Consider the following 23,994-nt stretch of genomic DNA (forward strand, 5'->3'; position numbering starts at 1 on the left):
GGCTGAGCAATAGAGTTTGGTTAGTCCATTATGGGTACTCATATGGTGAGATTATGACATACAGACGTGAGCTGCCAGAGTGCATATTGGGCTCTTATCTCTTCAGTTTATATTTGTTTAATATTTATATATGCTCTTGACATCTTTAACTGTTTTATACAAATGACTTAAATTAAGTAAGTTTATTACAAATAAGGATTATTGTAAAAGTCTACAAGTGTGTCTTGATAATCTAACACAAACAAAGTTACCTGAAGCACATTGCATTTAAGTTACCTGGCACTTGCTCACTAAAGCAATTATATAAGTCAACACTAAAAAATTAAAAGCACTACACCCTCACAAACTCCCCTTAAGTACCTTGTTCCCCATTGGCCCTTTTTTTCAATTATAAAGGAATTCCCAATACTATTCTAGCATGTCCAAAGGTCAGTTGTCAATCTCCTCTCTGGTCCAGCTGGTGAATCTGGGAATCTTGAGGCAATGTTACAACTGCCTCATGTACACAGACAACCCTCTCCTCCTCCCAACAAATTCCAACACGTGAGAGATGCAACCATATAGCCAAACTGGAGGCTAAGCTCTCTCAACTCAGTACTGGCGTAACCAGTCAGGAGGAAAAGGAAACCACACTCACTACAATTCCAGTCTCACATAGACCTACCACGACAGCAAACCAAACACATAAACACACAAACACATACTCGGAGGCTCTAAATAAAAATCTGCCTAAGCAGCAGAGACCTCCAAAGCAGACACCCAAGCAACCGCTACCCCAAAACAAAACACGTGCAACACATAGCTCACAAAGCCAGTGTGCCGAACAGTCACAGCCCTTAAGACTAAACAACACACCTGATACACTTGTAATAGGTGGCTCTATCGTCAGGCACACTGACGTCCCGCTCACCAGGCTAAACAAGGAGAAGGTCACAATGAGATGCCTGTCGAGCACTAGGATCCGCCACATAACGCAAGCACTCAGATCATTGTCCATGCTGGTGTGAATGGCCTGAGACGTACCTCCCTGGACTACATGAAAAGAGACATAGAGGAGCTCTCTGAGCATGTAGCCCAGGCCGGTATGACCCTGACCTTGAGTAGCATCTTACCCTCACCAAGAATGATGCCACAATATGAAGACCAGATGATCAATTTCAACAACTGGCTTAAGTATTGGTGTTATTCAAAGGGGATCCAATGCCTGTCAGCCTGGGATGACATGCTCGGCAAGCCACGATGCTTCGCTAGGGACGGCTTGCACCTATCACCCCTGGGCTTTCGGATATTGGCAAAGGCTCTTGCTACCCCCATAGTGCCTTTTTTAGGCAAGGCTCAAAAGACAGACCCACCTCCATAGGTATCACAAGGGATAAGAAACTAAGAGTAGTGCTACTCAACGCCAGAAGTCTAAACCTCAAGATGCATGCACTCGAAACTCTCCTTAGCATGGAGAACATAGATATCTGTGCAGTAACAGAAACCTGGTTCAAGGCTCCCGAGAGCACCCAGGCACTACCAAGTTATACCTCACACCATGCTTTTCGGCCTCAAAACTTGGACCGAACCACAAAAGGAGGGGGAGTATCAATATTCGTCAAAGATACCCACACCTCCAGGTTGGTGGCACAGCACGAAGCATCAGAGATTATCCATGTGCAACTAACAGTGGGTAAAACTGCCTTCCAGATTATAGCCTGCTACAGACCACCCTTCCAAACCCAGGAACTCCATTCGGCCTTCCTGAGAACACTGGAAAATATGAAGGTCTCTCCAAACACCATTATATTGGGCGACTTCAACTACCCAAACATAGACTGGGAGCATTACTCTAGCTCCAACACCCTAGCCTAAAGGTTCCTAGAATTTATAAACTCAAATGCTATGAAACAACTTGTTACCACTCCCACAAGAGGGGAAAACATACTGGACCTGATCATCACCAACATGGGGACTCTATGCTCCAGACCAGAAGTGTATCCCTCACTGGTAAGATCAGACCATAAACTAATCTCACTGGATATTCACATCCGACCCCACCCCCTGCCCAGAAAACCACAGTGAAAAACTTCTCTAAAGCAAATTTCACACTCCTCAAAACCGAGGTGGAATCCTTCAAAGCCCCCGCGCCTGTGGAAAATACGGCCCAGACCGCAGAATCCTTTATAAACGCATTCTATGAACACCTTCAGGAATGCATGGATCATGCAATCCCAAATAAAACCAAGACCCAATCCTCCAAAGGCAGACGTCCTGTCTGGTGGACCCCAGCCATAAACAAACTATACAATAGAAGGAGGAAGCTACTACATGATAGAGCAAAATCCCAAAAAGGGAAGGCATCTCTGATCAGTATTAGCAAAAAACTATGGGCACTCATAAAATCGTCTAATGCCAGCTTTGAGAGAAAAATTGCACAGGACACTAAGGATAATCACAAGGCTTTCTTTAGTTATGTTAGGAACCTGGGTGGGAATTCCCAGATATGCTCAGAATTAGTCCAAAATGACAAAAAATACACCGAACCCACAGACATTGCCAACATCCTAGCTGACAGGTTCAGCGCAAACTTCTCTCCCCACCAAAAGGGCAAATATCTATCCCAGCAGAGTGCTGCCCCCCTGACATCTCAGATGCTCAGGTAAGAGCCGACCTCTCCAAAGCAAAAAACACAGCATCAATGGGACCAGACGGTGTCCCGGGCTGCGTCCTACATGAACTCCAAGAAGAGCTAAACCCAAACATAAAACTACTGTTCAATCTCAGCCTTACTACAGGATATGTACCCAAAGAGTGGCGTGCAGCAACGGTGGTCCCTCTCCACAAAGGTGGTGCCTCAACGGATACTGGAAACTATCGCCCCATATGCCTGACTAGCTTGGTCTGCAAAGCTATGGAAAGGATCATCATGGACCGTATAAATAAAGATATTGGGGACCTACAGACACTGGATCCTACCCAGTTCGGCTTTGTTAAGGACAGATCCTGCCTTTTAAACCTGGTCGATTTCTTTGAAACAGTCACCAAGGCCATTGACGAGAGGAAGGTGGTCCACACAGCCTACCTGGATCTCGTAAAAGCCTTCGATACAATACCCCACTCGGGCATTATAGATAAGCTCACCAGCTTAAATATAAACCCCTATGTCACTAGATGGGTTGCAAACTGGCTCAAGGACAGAACCCACATGGTTAGAATTGCTGGAGCCATGTCAGACTCCAAACCAGTTACAAGTGGCGTCCCACAAGGCTCAGTCCTGGGACCTCTCTTGTTCGGTATATATTTCTCAGAGGTACAGGCCAACACGGAAGGACTGTGGCTGACCAAGTTCGCAGATGACTGCAAACTGGGTGCCATAATCGACTCTCCAGCCGACACAAGCATCCTCCAAAAGGGCCTCATAGAAACAAACAACTGGTGCCAGAGCCATGGTCTCAAGCTAAACGCCAAAAAGTGTATAGTCATCCCCTTTGCAAAAACAAAGTGCCCACAAATTACCACATAAGTGGTAATCCATTAAGTATGGAAGAAGTAATTAGGGACCTGGGGACCCAAGTTGATAGCAATCTCTCATTTGACAACCACGTGGCCAAAGTGGTTAGAAAAACATTTTATATAGCCCACCTAATCATGAAGGGATTCACATCTAGATCAGGGGAGGTCATCGTGCCTCTTTACTCATCCCTCATCAGGCCCATAATTGAGTACAATGCCCCTTTTGGGATGTACCTTACCAGACACCTGCAGCAACTGGAAAGACCCCAAAAGTACCTCACCAAGAGGATCAAAGGGCTCAAACAGATGCCATATGCTGCCCGGTTAAAGAAACTCCAGCTCTACTCAGTGGCATATCGCCTGCTCAGAGGCGATCTGTGGCTGACGTATAAAGCCATGTCCAACCCGGAATTAATGGACATGCTGCACCTCAGAAAATCCAAATCCCATCGAGCTACGCGCTCGAGAGACTTGAACCTTAGCACTGAAATAAATAGGACATGCTGGAGGGACAGATTCATAACCCAGAGGCTCCCTTCTCAGTCCAGGTTAGGCAGAGTCCCTCATTGACTCTCTTCAAGAGGAATCTTGATGAGTGGATGGGGGATCGTAGGTTTACTCCGGGTATCATTTCTGTGTCACTGTTAAACAGAGGCACAGTATACTAACCTTAAAAAAGGGCATAGCAAAATTAATTTAAAATGTGTGGCGAAAGCCAAACACACTCTGGCTAGGCTTATAAATGCCCTAGGGCAGATAGCCTAGTATGAACCTATGAACCTAGAATACTTGGTCATTGGCAAATAAACAAGACAATGTATATTCACTAATTAATGAAGAGACTTGAGAGTTACTATAAACAAAGATACTGAACTTAGATATTATGGAGGAAAGCAGACTGATTTTTAAACATTTTACTGAGAATGCAATCACGAAGTGTTGTAAGTTCATATGATGTATCAAAAAATTCCTTAAACCAAGGGATAAGGATGCCTTAAGAGCTGTTTGTTTTACCCTGATTAGGAAAAAGCTTGATGGAAGCACTTTATGGTATCCATTTCAAAAAAGTTAACAAAATAAATGAGAGAAGGTGCATCATAGATTGATATATGGTTGTTATGTAATGAGCTATGAGGACAAAATGTGGAGAATGAATCTATGTTCAATCATTTACAGGCAGAACTGAAGACATCATATAAAGGTCTACACAGTTTTAAGGGACACCTACTTATGGCAATGTCCAGGGCTATCTACAAGGTTATTAAGAGACTATTCAAGAAATGGTAAAACTAGCTTTTTTTAGAATGAGACAGAGAGAGGTATGTATTCATAATTCACTGCTTCACTCTCTGTCTCTCTCTCCATCAAAGAAAGCAAGAGCTTAGCTTCTTGTATAGTTGTATTAGATGTCTTTTTGATAGCAGGTGCTAAGCTTACTAGTCAGGCAACAAAGCCTTTTAGCCTGTGCCCAATACCAGAATGTATTACACTACATTGTGTTGTAAATCTTTGCACGTCTTCTTATATTTGGATTTATCAGCTAAGAACATTCGATAGCTGTTCATCATGATGCATTACTCAGAGAACTTTCCTAGAGTATTTCTTCTGGTTTTTGAAATATGGTTCTGTACTGTTAAGTACCAGTAGTATTACTACACATTTTTTTTTGTAATTTGCTTTACAATATAAATGTACTATTCATATTATTTCAGGCTTATAAACTCACTTTGTAGCTAAATCCTATCAAAAATTATTCTTTATGAAAAGTGAACCAAAAATAAAACTCTTTTCTAATACTTTCTTTCATTTTAAATGTTATAGGATAGATAATACACATATTTCATATGTTCTGAAAGGCATGAACATAAAAGAGATTCTGCTGTGCACTTTACTTAATTGCTAATATGTCATGCAATGTACACAAATCTAACCATGCAAGGTGATGTACTGCAAATTTCAAAGAATACCTTGAAGCAGTAGACAGATGTTGTCATTTGAAGGCAGGGTCAAATTCAGTTCAGAATGTTTTTGGAAAATGACAATCTGCAACATCTGCAAACCAGTCAGTTAAAAACAAAACTGCAGCTTTTGGTTCTCTACAGAATAACACACATAAAGGCTATAGAAACATAACTATATAACCCTGTAGTGATTTCAGAAATAATGAGAATGGAAATATGAATTACTGTGTAAAAGTGATATTTTACTTGATTATGTTATGGCATACAAAATGACACTGAAATATATTGTTTTCATTAAAATTCAAGATACAACTGCTATTTTGCTCAGAAGGCAGGAGTCTAATCCAAGGGTGTTCACATGTAACTATGACAGTAATATGCCCAGAAAATAAAAACATAATGAAAAAAAAATCAAACCATTCAGACTCAAGAGACATTCATATAAAGGGATCAAAAAAAGCTAAAACAATAGTTTGGGGACATCATTACTGATGACCATATAGGAGAAATGGTGTATGTTTCTGATCTATCTATGTCTGCGTCTGATTAATGCTGCATATTAAAGTTCTGACTATTCTGCCATTGTTTTAAGTCACATATTAATCTCTGCAGACTGGTAACTGTAGTCTTAGTTTTGACTTTATAAAATTACATATACAACTCTTGAAACTTTCAAAGTGCAAGGAGCACTGGGAATGCTTGAACACCGCTGTGTGGTGATACTGAGATCCATGTGTTAACCATCCTTTTAGGGGACATACAGATCAGATAATAGCACAGCAACACTGCTGTTGCTCGGTTTTCTGTACATAGTTCAATATAAACATGCATATATAAACTGGCAGAAGACCGATGGCCAAACTATCCAATCTGCTCAAGTTTTGCATTCTAGAATTGTCCCTTGCCTATTACCTTACTCTTATTTATTCTTCAGCTATCACATACTTTCTTAAAAGATTCAACAGTTTTATTCTCTATAACCCAGTTTGTTCCATTTGTCATCAACTCTTTCAGTGAAAAAGTACTTTCTAATATCCACAGTCTAGCTAGATCCTTTAATTTGTAATTTATTCTCTCTCTCTTACCCACAAGATTTCAACCTTTCTAATTTAGTTTAATTCATCTACAGTTCACAGTAATGACTCTGGATTCAAGTTCAAAGAAATTTTCTGCAAACCACAATACCTCTATACTATTAGAAAGAACAAGTCTGAATCTACTTCAAAATAACAAAACGGTCGTAAGACATACGGCTCTAAAAACATAAGGTTTATTGTATAAAATAAGGTAAGCGCTTCCACCACCTTCCTGGTAGCTTCCTCCGACCATAATAATGATAGCAACACAATGTTGTGTGTGTGTGTGTGTGTGTGTGTGTGTGTGTGTGTGTGTGTGTGTGTGTGTATGTATAAAGATATATATATATACACACACACACACACACACACACATATATATATATATATATATATATATATATATATATATATATATATATATTTTTAATTGGATGTGATTTATTAGCAGACTATTATGTATGTTATTTTATTGGACTGTTTCTTTAAAAAAGTTTGCGGTTTACTAGCTGGATGAAGTGTGCTGTAAGAGTGAGCATGTGTTTAGCTGTCAGGAAGCAAGGAAATGATATCACAAGCAAACAACTGTGATTAATTCAAGTAATGAGTAATTTATTATGTATTTAACTATGACATTGTGTTGCTATCATTATTATGGTCTTAGGAAGCCACCAGGAAGGTGGTGAAAGCACTTACCTTATTTTATACAATAAACCATATGTTTTTAGTGCAGTACGTCTTAACAACTGTTTTGTTATTTTGGTTTCTGCATGATACTAATAGTTTACAGTCGTACGTTTGCCTGCAATTTTCCTGAATCTGAAGCTACACATCAAGCCACTTAACAGACTGGGTTAAGGAATCAAAGTATTCTATAACAAAAAAAAAAAACTGACAAGATGAGACAAATACATGCACCTAAATCATATGCCCCCTTCTATCTTCTGTCTTTCATGAGATCTATACCAGGCTCTTCATTCTATCCTCATACAACACTCTCTCTTCTATTTTTGTTACAATGGATAAAACCTTTGGCCTGTGCCTCTCTTACATTCTAATCTGACTTTCCCTAAGTCATCTCTAGAAATCGACATTGGATTTCAAGTGAGTTATTAGTAATGAGTGTTTTGTTTTGTTTTTTTCACTGACTGCTGTCACTGGATACCCTCCACCAAAGCACAAAAATAATTTGTTTTTTACTGTCCTTTTGTTTAGAAAGACATAGATGGCTTTATATTTATGTTTGAAAAAGGTCTGATGAAATTTCTTTTTACTGTTTCTTTTCAGTCTATAGGATTGGCCTGACAGTTCCAATTCCTGCACCCAGTCGGACCGTTTGTTCCACATTGGGGAGGGGGGCTGCATTCCCAGGCTTGGTAAGAGGCCTACACAGTCCATCTCTTGTTGCTCAGGTTCCCAATCAGTCCATTCATCTCTCAACAAGAAGAGTGGTGATAGAGAGTATACAAGAATGCTGAGCAATCTATAATGCAGTCAAGCAGCCCACTACCCTAGGGGCAACTCTTCATGCTCGGCTGTGTGCTGCCAGCTATAGGCAGCATGACTACACTTACAAACTCAGCCATGTGCATATGAACAATGTCAATATGTGCTCCTAGCCTAGGATCATGCTCCATGGATGCAACATTTATGCACCTGTTAGTGGTCATAAAAGTGGTAAGCCAGAGACACTCTCCTCCACCCAGGATGGGCAAGCTGGCAGCAGCCACTCAGTCCCTTCTTCCTCAGCCAGCTTCATCAGGCACCTGAGCCATTAATCAAAATCAGGTCACCAGGGCCACAGTCAGAGTTTTATCCTTCTACAACACTGGAGGTGGAAATTAAAAGCTTCTTTTATTCTATTCATATTTTTGTGAACAAGAAATGAAGATAGGATTTGAATCGGGAAAGTTTTTCACGGATAAATTCTTACTGTATAGTTCGGCTCATGAGCTCCTCAGTCTACTCTCTTCTCATTTTACTCACTTCCATTTATCAGTTCAACATAAATCTTTTAAATCTTTTTTACACCTTACATTTATAAAAATGAAAACAAACCATATTGACAATCTTAAATGCAGGCATTACACATCACAAATACTCTACCCAATCATTGTCAGTCAAACACTACATAGCTCATTCAAATCCTGCCTTCTTTTAAACCTCACTCCTCCCCTATATGTATTTTTCCCACAATTCCCATTTTTCCTATGTCATTTTCCCCTACCTTTTCCTAAAGATCCAAATTCCAGTTGTTTTATCTCTGTTACTATACTCATTACTTCCAGTACAGTTGGTTTAGACTTTGATTTCCATTTTCTACTGTTTTTTGGCAGCCACCATAATTAGACTCAGCAAGGCCTTACTATGTTTAGCAATTCCGATTCTGTATCATAGCTCTGAAAAATCATTTTCCTAGTTACACCAATTTGCTCACCAAGTATCTCTGACAGATTACTTTGCAGGGAATTCTTTAAGTCTGCCAACTCATTATACTCCCAGAAAATATGTTCCCAATTACATATTTCTTCCCCATCACACCTCCCACATTTGCTGTCTACCTGAAGAAAAATTTTCCGGAGTCTACTTGGGGTATAAAAATGCCTATGTAAACATTTCCAAGCAAAATTCCTTAATCTTCTAGATTTTCTTGCATATTTGGGAGACATACCTATATCCTCACCTTGTTTCTTTGTGAATTGCTTAACCAATATCTCTTCTCAATCCTTTCTAACCTCCTCTGATTGATTCTTATAGTTATCATGCAATATTTTATATGCTCTACTAATTATTCCTTTTTAACAACAGCTTCTGTTCAAGATTCTACTAAAAACTCTATCAGTGCTGGTCTTTCATTTAGGACCTCCCTATTTCTTTCTATTTGCCTATACTCTGATATCAATCTTTGATAAGGAAGTCAATCTCTAACACTGAAGCCAAATAAATTCTTGCCATCTTCATCTTCTATTAACTTTCCCTCTTTAGTTAATTGCTTCAATACCCTGGTCCCTTTGCCAGTTTTCTCCTACATTACACCCCCCTCTTGCCTATTGTCTGTATTCCTAATTCATCCCCATCTTCAGAATCTCTTTTCTACATTCCCATGTTGGCTTAGTTCTTAGAATATGTTCTGCTACTTTATGAATATAACATTTTGTATGATTATTATTCTCCTTACAGGTCTGCATCCAAAATCCCAGTCTCTCCTTGTTTCTTGAGCTTCCCCCTGTTTGATCATCACCCCTTTCCACTTTGAATTATATGTTTCTGCTTATGCTACGTATAGGAGCCCTAACTGTATAGCTCTGAAATTCCACTTCAGATTGAGTAAACTCAATATGTCCACTTCAAATTGAGTAAACCCAATCTGCCTTGTCATATTGGAAGAATCAGTTTATCCCACTTGACTCTTGCCATCTTTCCCTCCCAGATAAAATCCTTCAGCTGTTTACTGCTACCCACAACTTCTCCTCTGGTTGATAAAAATATGCCCGACCTGTATATAAGACTAAAGGGGCTAAAAACATTTTAACTGCTTGTATCTTACTACCATATCCATATAACAGAGCCTCCAATTTCTCAGTTTCTGTATTATCTTTTGTTTAGTTTCTTCCCACATATCCTTAGCTTCCACAACAAAATAATTTTTAATCCATACTTGTAAATACTTCATTTTTTCATGTCCTCATAAATATAGATATTGCTAAATGTGTGTGGGTACATAATTTACCACTGTTGCCTTTGTTTTAGCTTTATTAATGTTGTATCCCAAAAAGATTTGAAACTGTCTCAAAATGTTCCACAACATTATAATGTCCTTTTCTGGTTTTATCAGGTATAAAATAATATAATCTTGAAATAGAGCCAGCTTTTCTTGAATACCATACCAATTATATCCTTGAATTTCTGAGCCCCTTATTTTCTTTGTCTGTGGTTCAAAATATAATGCAAATAACAAAGGGGAAAGAGGAAAAGTCTGCCTGTTTCCTCTGCTCAAGCAGAAATTATCACAGAGGAACCCACCCACTTTAATTTTCACCTACGATCCCTCATATATCCTCCTAATCAGCCTTATAATTTCATCAGGGAATGAAAATGCTTCCATTGCCCTACTCATAAAGTCTCAGCTTACTCTGGCAAATGCTTTCTCTGCATCAAGACCATCGACAACAGTGGTATATTCTTACTTTCTGCTTCTCTCTGGATCATCAATGTTCTGTTAATGTTGTCAAATATTTGTCTTCCCTCCAAAAAATCACAGTGATTCATTTCTATTAATTTTGGCATCACTCTTGCCATTTGTTTAGCCATTACAAACAAACACTTTACAGTCATGGTTTAGTATTGAAATGGGCTGTATGAAGCTGGATCTGGCGGATCTTTAATCTCTTTAGAAATTACAGCTACAACCACTTTCTTCTTAGATGTTAGTAGTTCTCCTCTACTTAATATATTGTTAAACAAAACCTTCCAGATCTTTATCAGTTCATTCCTTCCTAGCTTCAAACTTCCACAGGAATACCATATATTCCTGGAGACTTTCCTGTAGATTGGTTATACATCGCCATTTTTATCTTCTCTCCTCCTATCCTGTTAGTAATTGATCCTAATCTACCTTTAACCTTGGCATATTTAATTCTTCCATAAACATTTCCACTTGTACCTTTTCTTGATTTCCATATTTCTCTGCTTTATATAGACTTTCATAGAATTTCAAAAATCTTTCTAATGCCTCTACAGGATCTCTTGTTATCTTCCTTGTTACAGGCTCCCTAAGCTTGGCAACAGCCACAGCAATCTTTCTAAACTCATGCATATTATTGAGGCAATCCCTTATTTTTTGTGTAGCATTCTGCAACTGTTCTTCTTGTTTTGTGAGATTCACCCAATTCTGCAATACTTTGGCATTTGTCAGTCCATCTAAATAATTCTTATTACTTCTTAACCTTATCTCTCTTTCTTTTATTTCCACCCTATTTTTAAACTCCACTTTAATTTTATTGCATCCCCTAGCTATATTTTCAAAAGAAATTTATATCTTCTCTAATAGCTCCTGAATAATTTCTACTATCCATTCCTTAAATTCCTGCCTTTTCAACAGATAGGTGGAAAAGCCCCATTGTCTCATTTGTTTTTCATTACCCTGTGTTTTTATTTTAGTTATTATTGGTGCATGAAAAGGTTATTGGGTGTGCAATCTGACCCTCAATTAAATGCACATGTTCCTGTGAAATGTAAATTCAGTCTAGCCTAGCCCAGTTTTTGTATCTTGGAGAATAATATGTACATTTATTGTAAACTCTTAGTACTGAATTCACATCTTCCATGCCAAATATTTTTATACATTTCTTTAAAAGGCTACTCTCCTTTGTCATACTTTCCCTTTTGGGCCCCACAAACACATCTTCCCTGCTGCAAGCTGATTATTTCTCCTAGAATGTTCTTAATCTCCATTATAGCAGTTTACGGTGGAATATAAATACATGCCATTGTAATCTTCCTCCCTTGCCGGTAGCCCCTTAGTACTACAACTCTACTAGTACTATCTTTTTTATCCTCTTCTATCACTATTGGAGCTCCTCTTGCAATTAATATAAGTATTCCTCTTTTCCTTTGTCACAGGTATTCTGCTGAATAACCATCCTGGAAACCTTTCTTTATCAGATTCAAATGTTCAGTTCTTTCCAAGTGTCTCTCCTGTAATGCAACTATTTGCACTCTACATTTTTTAATATAGTTCACTACTCTTTCCTTTTTGTAGTTATTTGTGAGACCACTGACATTTAAAGAAATTACAGAAAGCATCACTGTATTAAAAAGTTACTGTTCCCACATTTTATATTTAACAGCTTTTTTCTTAAGTGTCTAGTTCCAGCTTTTGTGTTACGTGCATACACTGGCAGGTCAAACTGTTATACAGTTGTTTCTTGTCACATCCATTAAGCCTATGCCACATCTAACAAAACTTTTAGTTATGTACTCACCATAACTTCAGATGTTTGGGATCCATCTCGCCTACATTCTGACTGATGGGTTCGGAGCCGATCCCTCGGCTCCGACTCGGCACGCTTATGCCAAAGAGCGAAGTCTCTTATTGGCTGAGCTTACTATATCCCAGGATGCACCACTACCAGTCCCCCAGATCTAGTTTGTCCGCATACATGCACACATGCACGCTCTGATTATATAACATCGTCAGATGAACAAGATAAAAACAGTAGAACTCAAACCGTTCAATCTCTTCTGATCTCCAAGGCAGGGGGAAGGAGGGTGGTATTAGAATGTAGGCGAGATGGATCCCAAACATCTGAAGTTATGGTGAGTACATAACTAAAAGATGTTATGTGATCCTATCTCGCCTACATTCTGACTGATGGGACAGCGTCCCTAGCACCTGAATCCTGGGTGGCTCACTGGAAAACACTCCTGAGTACCGTGGAACCAAACGATGCTCGTCCTTTAGATGCCACATCCAATTTATAGTGGGAAATGAAAGTGTGCGGATTGGACCAAGTAGCCGCAGCACAAATCTCCGATATAGCGAGCTTGGAATGAAAAGCTATAGAAGTAGCCATAGCTCTGGTAGAGTGAGCTTTGATAGATGTTATAAGTTGCTTATTCGAAGAAGAATAAGCCTGAGTTATGCAATCTTTAATCCATTTGGAGATAGTAGCTTTTGTGATGGTTTTACCCAATTTATTGTCTGAGAAGGACACAAACAACTGGTCTGACTTACGAAGTTGCTGAGTCCTGTCTAAATAGAAGCGCAATTGCCTGTGAACATCCAATTTATGGAGAGTGTATTCTGCCTGATTGGAGAATTTTGGGAAGAAAACTGGTAGCTCTAGAGACTGTTGGAGACAGAGATTAGAACAGACCTTAGGGACAAAGGATGGATTAGGCCTAAGTGATACTCTATCCTTGTGGAAAATCAAGTACGGTGGTCTAATAGACAGGGCTTGGAGCTCTGATTGCAACTAAGAAGGCAGTTTTCCAAGACAGATATTTTAACTCACATGTAGCAGCCGGTTCGAAAGGGGAAGATGTCAATGCACGAAGCACTAAATCTAGATCCCACGGAGGGGCAGGATGAAAAACTGGGGGTCTTAACAGACCCGCACCTTTAATGAAAGTTTTGCATAGTCTGCTGCTCATCAATGGAGGATCCATGGACTCGTGAAATTTAGAGATAGCCGCTAGTTGGACTTTAATAGTAGAGACAGAAGATCCTTGATTAAACAGGGATGTTAAGAATTTCAAAACCTCTGGGATAGGAGCAGTGATAGGGTCTAAGCCCCTGAGTTGAGCCCAGATAGCAAACTTCTTCCACTTACTGAGGTACAATTTCTTAGTGGTGGGTTTGTGGGCCGAAGATAAAATGTGAATAACTTCCGGGTCTAATGTGTGACTTCTGACTAAAGTCGGAAGTGGAGGAACCAAGCTGTCAACTTCAAGGAGTGAAGGGACTGGTGCTGTTGTCCCAACTGATGAATTAACAGGTCCGGAATTAGGTCTAAAGTCCACGGATCGTCCAACGCATATTTCTTCAGGTAAGGAAACCATACCTGACGAGGCCAGTATGGGGCAATCAGTATCATTGCGGACCCCAATTGAGAAGCTTTTTGAATGACTTTGGAGAGAAGTGGAATCGGAGGAAAAGCATAAAGTAGCCCTGTTGGCCAAGGTTGTGCTAGAGCATCCATAGCTGGTACTCCCTGATGTGGAGTCAAGGAGAAGAACCTTTTGCACTTGGTGTTTAGTGGAGTTGCAAATAGGTCGCAGCACGGTGTCCCCCATCTCCGGAAAACCTGATCTGCTACTGTTTTGTTCAAGGACCACTCGTGAGGAGAGAGAATTGTCCTGCTTAATCTGTCTGCCAGTATATTCGATTTCCCGAATGTGGGTCGCTACCAAGAACGGCTGGTAGCTACGCCCATTCCCACACCCTCATGGCCTCTCTGCAAAGGGGTAAGCTCTGGTCCCTCCTTGCTTGTTTAGGTACCAGACCACCGACATGTTGTCTGTGTGGATGGCGATTATGCCCTGAGGGAGAAACCTGTGTAAGGCCTGTAGGGATAGAAGTACCGCCCTCATCTCCAATACATTGATATGGAGAAGAGTTTCGTCTGGAAGCCAGGATCCCTGAACTAACCTGCCCAGACAATGCCCCCCCCACCCTGTCTGGGAGGCATCTGTCGCCAGGGTGACCACTGGAGAGGGAATAACAAAAGGACTTCCTAGATTTAGATTGGATGTCTGAAGCCACCAGCGCAGGTCCCGTTTGCATGTTTCTGTAATCATGATGGGATGATTGAGGGGAAGGTCCTGAAAGGACCATTGAGTTGACAATAGCCACTGAAGAATCCTCATGTGCAATCTTGCCAGAGGAACTAAAAGAACCGTGGCAGACATTGAACCTAAAACTTGTAGAACCATCCTGGCTGGGGCTTTGGATCTTGAAATCAGAGCTTGAACTTGGCCCTGTAAAGTTTGGATCCTTTCGGCAGGAAGAAAAACGCGCATCAATTTTGAGTCTATCTCTGCTCCTATGAACCTTATGTGCTGAGAGGGCAGCAAGACAGACTTTGACCAATTGAATGTAATCCCCAGGGTAGCACCTAGGGAGATGGTGGCTTTGAGGTTGTCCATTAGTAGATGCCTGGTGGTGGCAGTCAGGAGCCAGTCGTCCAGATAGGGAAACACTTGGAATCCAAGACTTCTCAGGTGAGCCGTCACTACTGCCAAACACTTGGTGAACACCCTGGGGGCTGTGGTGAGACCAAAGGGCAGTGCACAAAATTGGTAATGACTGACTCCCAGGCTGAAGCGCAGATACCTCCTGGACGCCTGATGTATCGGTATGTGATAATAGGCGTCCTTGAGGTCTATGGAGCACATCCAAATATCCTTCTCCAACAATGGGAGAATGGATTGTAACGTGACCATTCGGAATTTGGATTTCGTGACGGATTGGTTCAGTCTGCTGAGATCCAATATTGGTCTCAGGTCCCCTGTCTTTTTTGGCACTAAAAAGAACCTGGAGTAATTTCCGGATCCAATCTGGTCTGCGGGGACCGGTTGGATGACTCCTTTTTCTAGCAGCTTTAAAGCTTCTGCGGCTGCAATTTCCCTTTGACTGGGTGGTGGGTCCGGGATTTTTTTGGACGGTGGGGGTGAGTATATGAACGGAATGGTGTAACCTCCGCATGATCCAAGCACCCATCTGTCCTGAGTGATTGACTCCCAGGCTTTTAGGTGCTTGGCAACGACACCCGACTGGCTCGGAGCAGCACAGCCGGGCAATCCCTCATGATGTGTGGGAGGCTGAAGAGCCACGAAAGGACTCATGGTCTCCAGAATTGCGGGCCCTCTGCCGCCTCTGGGACGGCGTCTCCCAGAAAAATTTCCCGTCCTCTGCCTCTGGAAGGGGAATCTTCCTGCTGTTGGGGAAAAACTTACGTGATTTACGGAACCACATCTTCCCTCCTTTAGCCTTGGGATAAGGCCGAAAGGGAGTGGAATAACGGGCACCTACGGCAGATAAAGTTTTTCCCTCTTGCTCACAGCGGTAAGGGTGTCTTTAACCTTAGGTCCAAACAAAGAGGACCCATCAAAGGGAGCGTGGCGAAGGAAGATTTGAAGGCCTCCAGAACTGACACAAGCGGAGCCAGGCTTGTCTCCGTGAGAGCCACGCCTGTGCCTGCCGCTTACCCGCCTTCGGCCGCATAGGAAATGAGCCTCATGGACGAGTTAGAAATTGACGTAAGGATAGCCAACTGAGAGCTAACCGACTGGGCTAGCTGCTCAGGTAGGTTACCCGAGAGGGAATCTGACAGCTCCTTGACCAGATCCCTCTGAAGCCTGGTAAAATGTGCCAAATAATTCAGAGACCTTAAAGTAAAGGCCGCTGAAGTCAGGGTGCGCTTCCGCACCTGTCCATGCTCCTAGACTCCTTATTAGGAGGATGGACGGACGTTGAAGCCTCTGCCACGTCCTGTTGTGTAGCAGATGCCACCACCATGGCATCTACAGCCACGCCTTTAGTGAGGAACTCCTTCTCGGGTGGGGCAGACAAAAATTTATTAGGACGAGAAGGGACTGGTTCCACGGTATCTGGATGTTCCCACGGGTCGACAAACTAAATCCAGAAGCTCGCAAAGGGCGGAGACACCCAGGAGGCGGAGGGCTGAGCCCCAAAGGCCTTGAGGAGCACTGACTCATCAGCAGAGGGGGGTTTGGATATCCAGCCGCCTCGTTGTTTGAGGATCTCTAAGATGTCTGCAAATGAGACATCATCCGAGGACGACTTCGGGGACCCTCTGCATCATCAAGATCAGTGTCTGATGTAATAGACTCGGGAGTCCACGTGCTTCCTCTTGCACGATCTCTTCCTTGGGGTTCCTCCAAGACAACTCCGTAGAACCCTCAGGGGGAGGGGAACCCCAATGGGGTAACCTCAGGCCCAGGGGCTCCGCTGCCTACGGACAGGGAACTGCCAAAGACCCAGTCTCCACGCCCAGGGAAGGTGCCGGTAAAGCCGGAGAGATGGCCGAAGAAGACTTGGCCAAGGCACTCCTCATAGCTCTGAAAGCCGGACCCCCAGAATCCTGGGAGTGTCCGGTCTCCGGAGCCATGATAGCCGACGGAAGTCCCGCAGCCGAAGCACCGAGAGGGAGGCTCGGAACCGAAAGCATAGGTCCCGAAACATCACCCCGGTCCAGCCAAGAAGTCCGTGTACCAAACTCGGACCCGAAGGCCCGGGTTGGAGTAAGGGTCGGAGCCGACCCTAAGATCTCCACCGGCTCCAACCGAAGCGGTCGGAGGAGGAATAGCAATGGGATGGGCCTGGGCTATCGGCTCCGAAGCCAACTGGGTCGGAGCCAAACAAATTTTTGGAAGACTGAAGACTGGAACAGTCTTTGGAGCACCCTGTCTATATCTGAATCCGACATCCTCGAAGACCGAGAGGATACTGAACGGGTTCGAGATGGCCTCTCCAACGGCCCCAAAGGGCTAGGGGACCGCCCGAGGCGACCCGATGACTATCGGCGCCAAGGAATACCCACACTAGATTCCATCGGTGCCGAGGTGGACTTCGGCGCCGAGGAGGAAGTGTCTGAGCGGGCAACCCTTGTCGGCTCCGGGACCAGTGGAGCCGACGGTGACCCGCCTCGATGCCCCAGCCATAGGCTCCAAACCAGAGGAGTCGAGACTGGTGGCATCGAGGCAGACCGTTCCGCCTCGGCCCAAGTCCTTGGAGCCGAAGGAGAAGCCTGCCTATGTCTTTTGGCGGTCGGATCCGACGGACTGGTCGGAACCGACGCCCTTTTCTTTTTAGTCGGAGAAGGAGAGGATGCCAAGGCTTCTTCAAAGGAAGGTTTTATTAACCCTTTAAGAATCAGTTTATTTTTCCTCTCCTGGAGGACCCTTGAGGAAAAAGCGTGACACACACTGCATGACTCCTGTAAGTGTTTTGCACCCAAACAATACACACAGAGCGAGTGATCGTCTGTGATAGACATTTTGAAATTGCATTTGGTGCATTTTTTAAAACCCGAAGGCCTAGGATTTTGAGACATTATGGCAAAACAATCAGTAACTTTGACAGAAAAAATCACTACTTTCTGTTTACTGACACTACTACAGTTATCGCTTAGGTAAAGAAAGCGTCACAAAATAGTAAGGGTACTTTGAAACCCTGTAAGGTTTTAGGAGGGTTGAAAGACCGGGAAGGCCCTAGATGAAGGAGACCTAACCAAACTCAACCCAATCACACAACAAAGTCTTTTGATAAACTCCAAACACACACAAAAGAGAAGAATAGCCGTGAAAACAGCTTTTTATGACAAGAACAAGAAATTCCTGACAGAAAAAAGTTAGTAAATTTACTACTTAGCTCAGCCAGCTCGAGACCACGTCTTCGCAGATTAGCGGCAAACGAGATCTGGGGGACTGGTAGTGGTGCATCCTGGGATATAGTAAGCTCAGCCAATAAGAGACTTCGCTCTTTGGCATAAGCGTGCCGAGTCGGAGCCGAGGGATCGGTTCCGAACCCATCAGTCAGAATGTAGGCGAGATAGGATCACATAACATCTTTTTGTTTTATTGAAAAGTCCTCAAAAAAAAAAAAAAAAAAAAAAAACAAACACACCCCCAATAGCCCCTAAAACCTACTAACTTAATAGTAACACATAAAACTATGTACATCTTCATATATTGAAGTTTTACCCTCCTAATACGAACAAATGTCCCAAACTGACAGCCATACTCACAAACTGGAGTTAACCTGAAAAAAGGTTATCCATGCTAACTTGCATGGTGTAGCCTGTGCTTCTACTAAGTGTTGTCTGGTTTTGACCTATCGTTATTGCTCTCCCAATTTCTCTTTATCAGATTGTCTCCATGGAGACATGAGGACCAGATACAGAACTGCTACTAAGCATATTTTATTTGGTAGAAAACAGCCTGATAATATTCTATATTCTTTTTCATTTACTTGCTTTCTCTTAAAGCATGTTAGTAGATCAAGCTAAGTGCCTTAAATCCAGTCATTCCCCCATGCAAGAATAAGAAAAAACACATTCATATTTTTTGTCTTGCTATTTTAACTGACTTTTCTGTTTCTTTTTTACATTGCAGTGCCCACACCTCTCAAAACTGAACAAGTAGAAAGAGAGAAGAAGGAAGAGAAAAAAAAACAGTAGCACCTGTCCACAATAGTATCCCTATTGCAATCCAGAAGAACAATTTACAGTATGCAAAGAAAATAATGTACTACAAAAATAGTACTATTAAGAAAACAATGTTTTATTTACATTTCACTTTCTCCCTTCTCTTCCCCTTCCCCAAGTATTTTTCATTACATTAATGACATGAAGTAGGGCATATGCTTTACAGTCACCCCAACAAAGTCCAACAAAGTCCAATATTTCCAAATTTTCTTGTTCTGTCATAGTTTACAAATATAATTATTGTTCTGCAATTCCACATTTGTTAATTTCCAAGTTACTGGTTTTATTCCTGTTCATCTCCATCTCCCAAATCATGTCTCTGCTTCATTTCCAATGTACTCTCAATTCTTCTAATCAACCCTCGTGCTCCCCTTCCTTCTCTCCAGCCTCTTCCATTGAAACATTGGGAAAGGTTTCATTGGCGCAGTCTCTCTGTGGTCTTTATTACCAGATGAACAAGCAGCAGAATCTCCTTTTGCTACACAGCTCATTTTTTGTTGGACAAACTTTTGCATTTCCTCTTTAGCATGTACTTCATCAAAAAATGATTTTTGGCCCCCAGTGAAGAATACTTTGAAGATAGCTGGGTACAGCAGTTTGAATCTCACTCCTACTTCTCAACATTCCCTGAATAGTCAAATAAATGTATTCCTCTTCTGCCTGGTGTACAGTAAGTAATCATTCTCCATAAACACTCTGCTGTCTCCCACTTTTAGTACTTTGTCCTTCAGCCACAATTTTGTCAGAATTAATTTCTTCTGCTGGAAGGATTACAACATTATTAGTAAAGGTCTAGGTTTGCTTTCTCATAGCCAGGTTTGGAGCAAACACACAATCTGGCCTTTCAATAAACTCCTGCTGTGGAATATCAGTCCAGTTACTTATTTGTGCTTTCATTAAATTAATACAGTCTCTTCCTTCCATATTCCCTGGTACCACAGAAAATCTCAGATTTTCCCTATGGGCTCTGCCCTCTAATTGTATATGTTTTTGAAACATCTCTTCGTGAACAGTCTCATATTCAGCGAGCCCTTTCTTTATTTCAGCCTCTGATTTTTATCACCTCATCTGAATTTCTGTTTAAAGCTTTTTCTATTTTTCCAGCTTTTTATTTGAGTTGACATACTCCATCAGTGTTTCATTTATTTTAATCAGGTCTGTATGCAGCTGCCTTATACTTTCCTATAGGCTACTGGAAGTCATATCTGGAGCTTGTACTGCTTTTTGCTGAACAGCTGCAGTACTCTTCCCAGTCAGTGTTTTTTTTTTCCTCATGTTTTGTAGTTGATTTTCTTTCAGGTCCTCTGCATTTCTTTTTTGCTGGCATCCAGGAATTGCACCACTTACTAGCCAATTACTGAAATTTACCCAGAAATTTAAGTCCACTGCCTTTCTCTACTGGGTTTCGATTTCCACAATGGGAGAGCCAGAATTAAGCTGTTACTTAATGTGCAGCCATCTTGAAAGTCAAATCTTTTAAAATCTTATCTGAAATCACAAAAGCAGGCACCTAAAGTACACTACTCTGATAGATTTAAGTCTAAAATAACTAGTTTGTAAATATACTACTGTAACTAATCATTTTCTGCAAGCTTACTGACATTTATCAACACACTTAAAACATTGTGGGATGAGGCCAAGAAAATATTTGGACTGCAGGCTACAGACAGCCTTCCCTTACCAGGGCTTGATCTCAGAGTACAGGCAAAGAGAAAGGGATGGGGGTGCTAAGTGAAAGACTTGCTCTAGTAGAGTTTTTAGCTGAATTAAGAACAGAAGCAGCTGTTAAAAAGGTTAATTAGTAGGGCATATAAAATGTTGTTGTTCTTCTTTCAGCTTTTCCCAGTTAGGAGTCCATACAGCGGAACTCCGGTCTGCTAATAATTAGCAGTAGATTTATACGGTGTCGAGGTGCCAGCTTGACACCCAACCTTCAATGAAGGCACGCCCATTTACGCATGTCTTTCGAACACCACTCGACTGTGGGGAGGACATGCAGTAGGGCATATAAAATACTTCATAACTATAAGAATCAATCAGAGGAGGTTAGAAAATATTGGGTAGAAAGACTGGAAAAGAAATTTATAAGAAACAATGGGAAGATATATGTGTCGCTCCTAAGTATGCAACCAAGTAAAAGAGGTTTACAATCTTTGCGTGGAAGTGTTTGCACAGGTATTGTTATACCCCAAGCAGACTTCAAAGAATTTTTTCTCAGGTAGACAGCAAATGTTGACGGTGTGATGGAGAAGAGACAAGTAACTGGAAGCGTATGTTCTGGATTGCAATGAGCTGGCAGATTTAAAAATTCTCTACAGAGTACTCTGTCAGAAATATTGGGTGAGCAAATGGTTGTAAGTAAGGAAATTATTCTTTTGAGCTGGGATACAGGATCTGAACTTCCTCGACAAAGTAAGGCCTTATTAAGTTTAATTCTGTTGGCTGCCAAAAAACAATTAGTAGCAAATGGAAATCAAAGTCTATGCCAGTTGTATTTGATGTACTGAATATTATAATAGAGATTAAAAAAACTGGAAGGGGGATCTTTAGAAAAGGGAAGAAGCAAATTGCATAGAAATAAATGGAAATTGTGCAAACAATACATGCATAATATTATTCAGGAGGAGGAGTAAGGTTTAAGGGAAAGCAAGAATTCAGCAATTTTTTGTAATGTTGGACTGATGATAGAAAGCATATATGATGTATATTGTATTTGAATGGAAAATATTAAAATGGTTCATTTTCTTTTCTGTTAATGCATGCTTGCCTATATCCTAAGTAATAATTTAATCATTTAATAAAGGTGCTGAAAAACATTTAAAACATTAACTTGGAAAATGAAATATAAACAAAATAATTACTTTATTTAAACAAAATAATTATCTTTTACCTATCTTTACAAATTCAGAGCCTTACAGTGCTGCTAAAATGTTAAGGTGTGTTCAGCTGCACAGACAGAGTAACCATAACAAAGGGATACACAGTTTTACATGAAATAATTTCAGTTGTACATATTCTGCTTCAAGTAATGAAGGCAGCAGTACACTATTATGTATGAACACATCCTGCAGTACAGTATATGCAATATTATGTAATTATTTACTACTGTACGGACAACAAAAGCCATGCACTCTACCACTTCTTACCTCATTTCCTTTGGCCCCTGCAGTAGCCTTTTTTTCTTTTAGTTGCTGTGCAAAAAAAGTCACAGGAATACTTAACCAATGAAGAGAACAGTAAATATATTCAACCTATAAATTCATAAACTCAAATTATATGCTGGGAGGACTTACAACTGATACTAATCATTTTAGAAAGCTCTAGTAGGAATCTACTCTTCCTATGAAAGTAAAACATGATCTGTTTATACACTTGTGAAATATTAGTACTGGTAATTAAAAAACTCTGTCATTGCCAGTGCTGATAAATATCTGTTATGCAAGTCTTGACAGAAAAAAATACAAACCTTTGCCAATAAAATGGATGCATGACCTTATATATGGACTGACTGACAAAACACAAGATATAGAATATTTACACATATATTTAATATTTACACTGTATTTACTGTTCTTCCGTTATTTCAAACATTAATTTCGTCAACTATCATTCACAAGTCCCACTCCGGTTCTGTTATTGTGTATTTGACCCCACTTCTTTTGTCTTATGTTTCTCTTTTCAAGTTTTACTACTTTATACTTCTTCAGACTAAAGCCAACTTGCTAATTCTTATGTTACTCTTACTTGATGACTTACCAAGTGCCTGAATTCCACAGTCAGACTCCCATTAATTGATTCTTCTATGTTCATGTCCTTTATGTTCGTTCCACATATGTTGAATACACGGTTGCTGAGATGTCAGAGAAGTAAGCAAAAGCATTAATTACAGTTTACATAATAAAACAGAACTTAAATGGACTTTATAAGTAAGATGTCTTACCCCATGCCCATAGGAATATCTCTGCAAAAAAAAAAAAAAATGTAGTAAGAAGTCATAAAATCAATTGGCTTAAATTAAAAAAAATCAAAAAGTAAAGAACTTGTAGCTGGTTCTGTTGCATATGAGGATGAAACCCTAACTATTCCTCAGATGACTCAGGTTTCAGCAGTAGTCCAAGAGAAAAGCTGGCCAGGGAAGACACAGCTGAGTTGGCAGATGCCAACTCACCCATAGGGGGAAGTGGTTGGTTCAGGTATAGCTACAGAAACACCACCTAAGGAAAGACCACAGAGGCCTCACATATGCACTCCATGGTGAAAGCATGATCTAGGGGTGTGGTCAGCTCAACCAAGGAGTGTTCCGAACTTTTAGCCAGTTACAGCAGAGAAGCAGAAAGGCACAAATGCAGTGAGCTTAGCACAATCAGCATTGTACTGTGACTGCCAGTTAACAAAGGGAAGAAGTTAGAAAAGACTCCATATCCTTGCTGGGTGACAGTTGTGATCCTCTACTCTTACTTCCCTTGTCCAGTGTCCTTAGACAATGGAAGGAAGGGAGGAATGTAAGGCCCATTAGTGGGATGTCGGACCCAAAAAAACACGTTAAAGTAATAAAGTAAAGGGCAAACATGCAAAACACAGACAAATAGACATAGACACACACACACACACAGTACTTGCAGATTAAATATTACAGTAAGTATACAAGTTTACAAACAAACTCAGTAGTGCTAAAAAGGATTCAGAGCTGCATATAAGTACTGCATAGCAATGAGAAGGGTGAATGACAAA

The 23,994-nt window shown here is 41.0% G+C and overlaps 1 protein-coding gene across 3 annotated transcripts in view; it reads right to left on the reverse strand.

The window, feature by feature from the left end:
• STAT4 (signal transducer and activator of transcription 4) overlaps positions 1 to 23,994 on the reverse strand; it is a 3,571,511-nt gene that overhangs the window by 1,160,633 nt on the left and 2,386,884 nt on the right. For all 3 annotated transcript variants that reach the window (XM_044075198.1, XM_044075197.1, XM_044075196.1), the window contains 3 exons: positions 23,204 to 23,224; positions 23,020 to 23,113; positions 22,410 to 22,454 (listed from right to left, as the gene is read on the reverse strand). In XM_044075198.1, the coding sequence (XP_043931133.1) occupies positions 22,410 to 22,454; positions 23,020 to 23,113; positions 23,204 to 23,224 (160 nt within the window). The remainder of the gene's footprint in view (positions 1 to 22,409; positions 22,455 to 23,019; positions 23,114 to 23,203; positions 23,225 to 23,994) is intronic.

This window comes from Protopterus annectens, chromosome 6.part0, assembly GCF_019279795.1.
Source record: "Protopterus annectens isolate FY-2018-M chromosome 6.part0, PAN1.0, whole genome shotgun sequence".
NCBI classification, from domain to species: Eukaryota; Metazoa; Chordata; order Ceratodontiformes; family Protopteridae; genus Protopterus; species Protopterus annectens.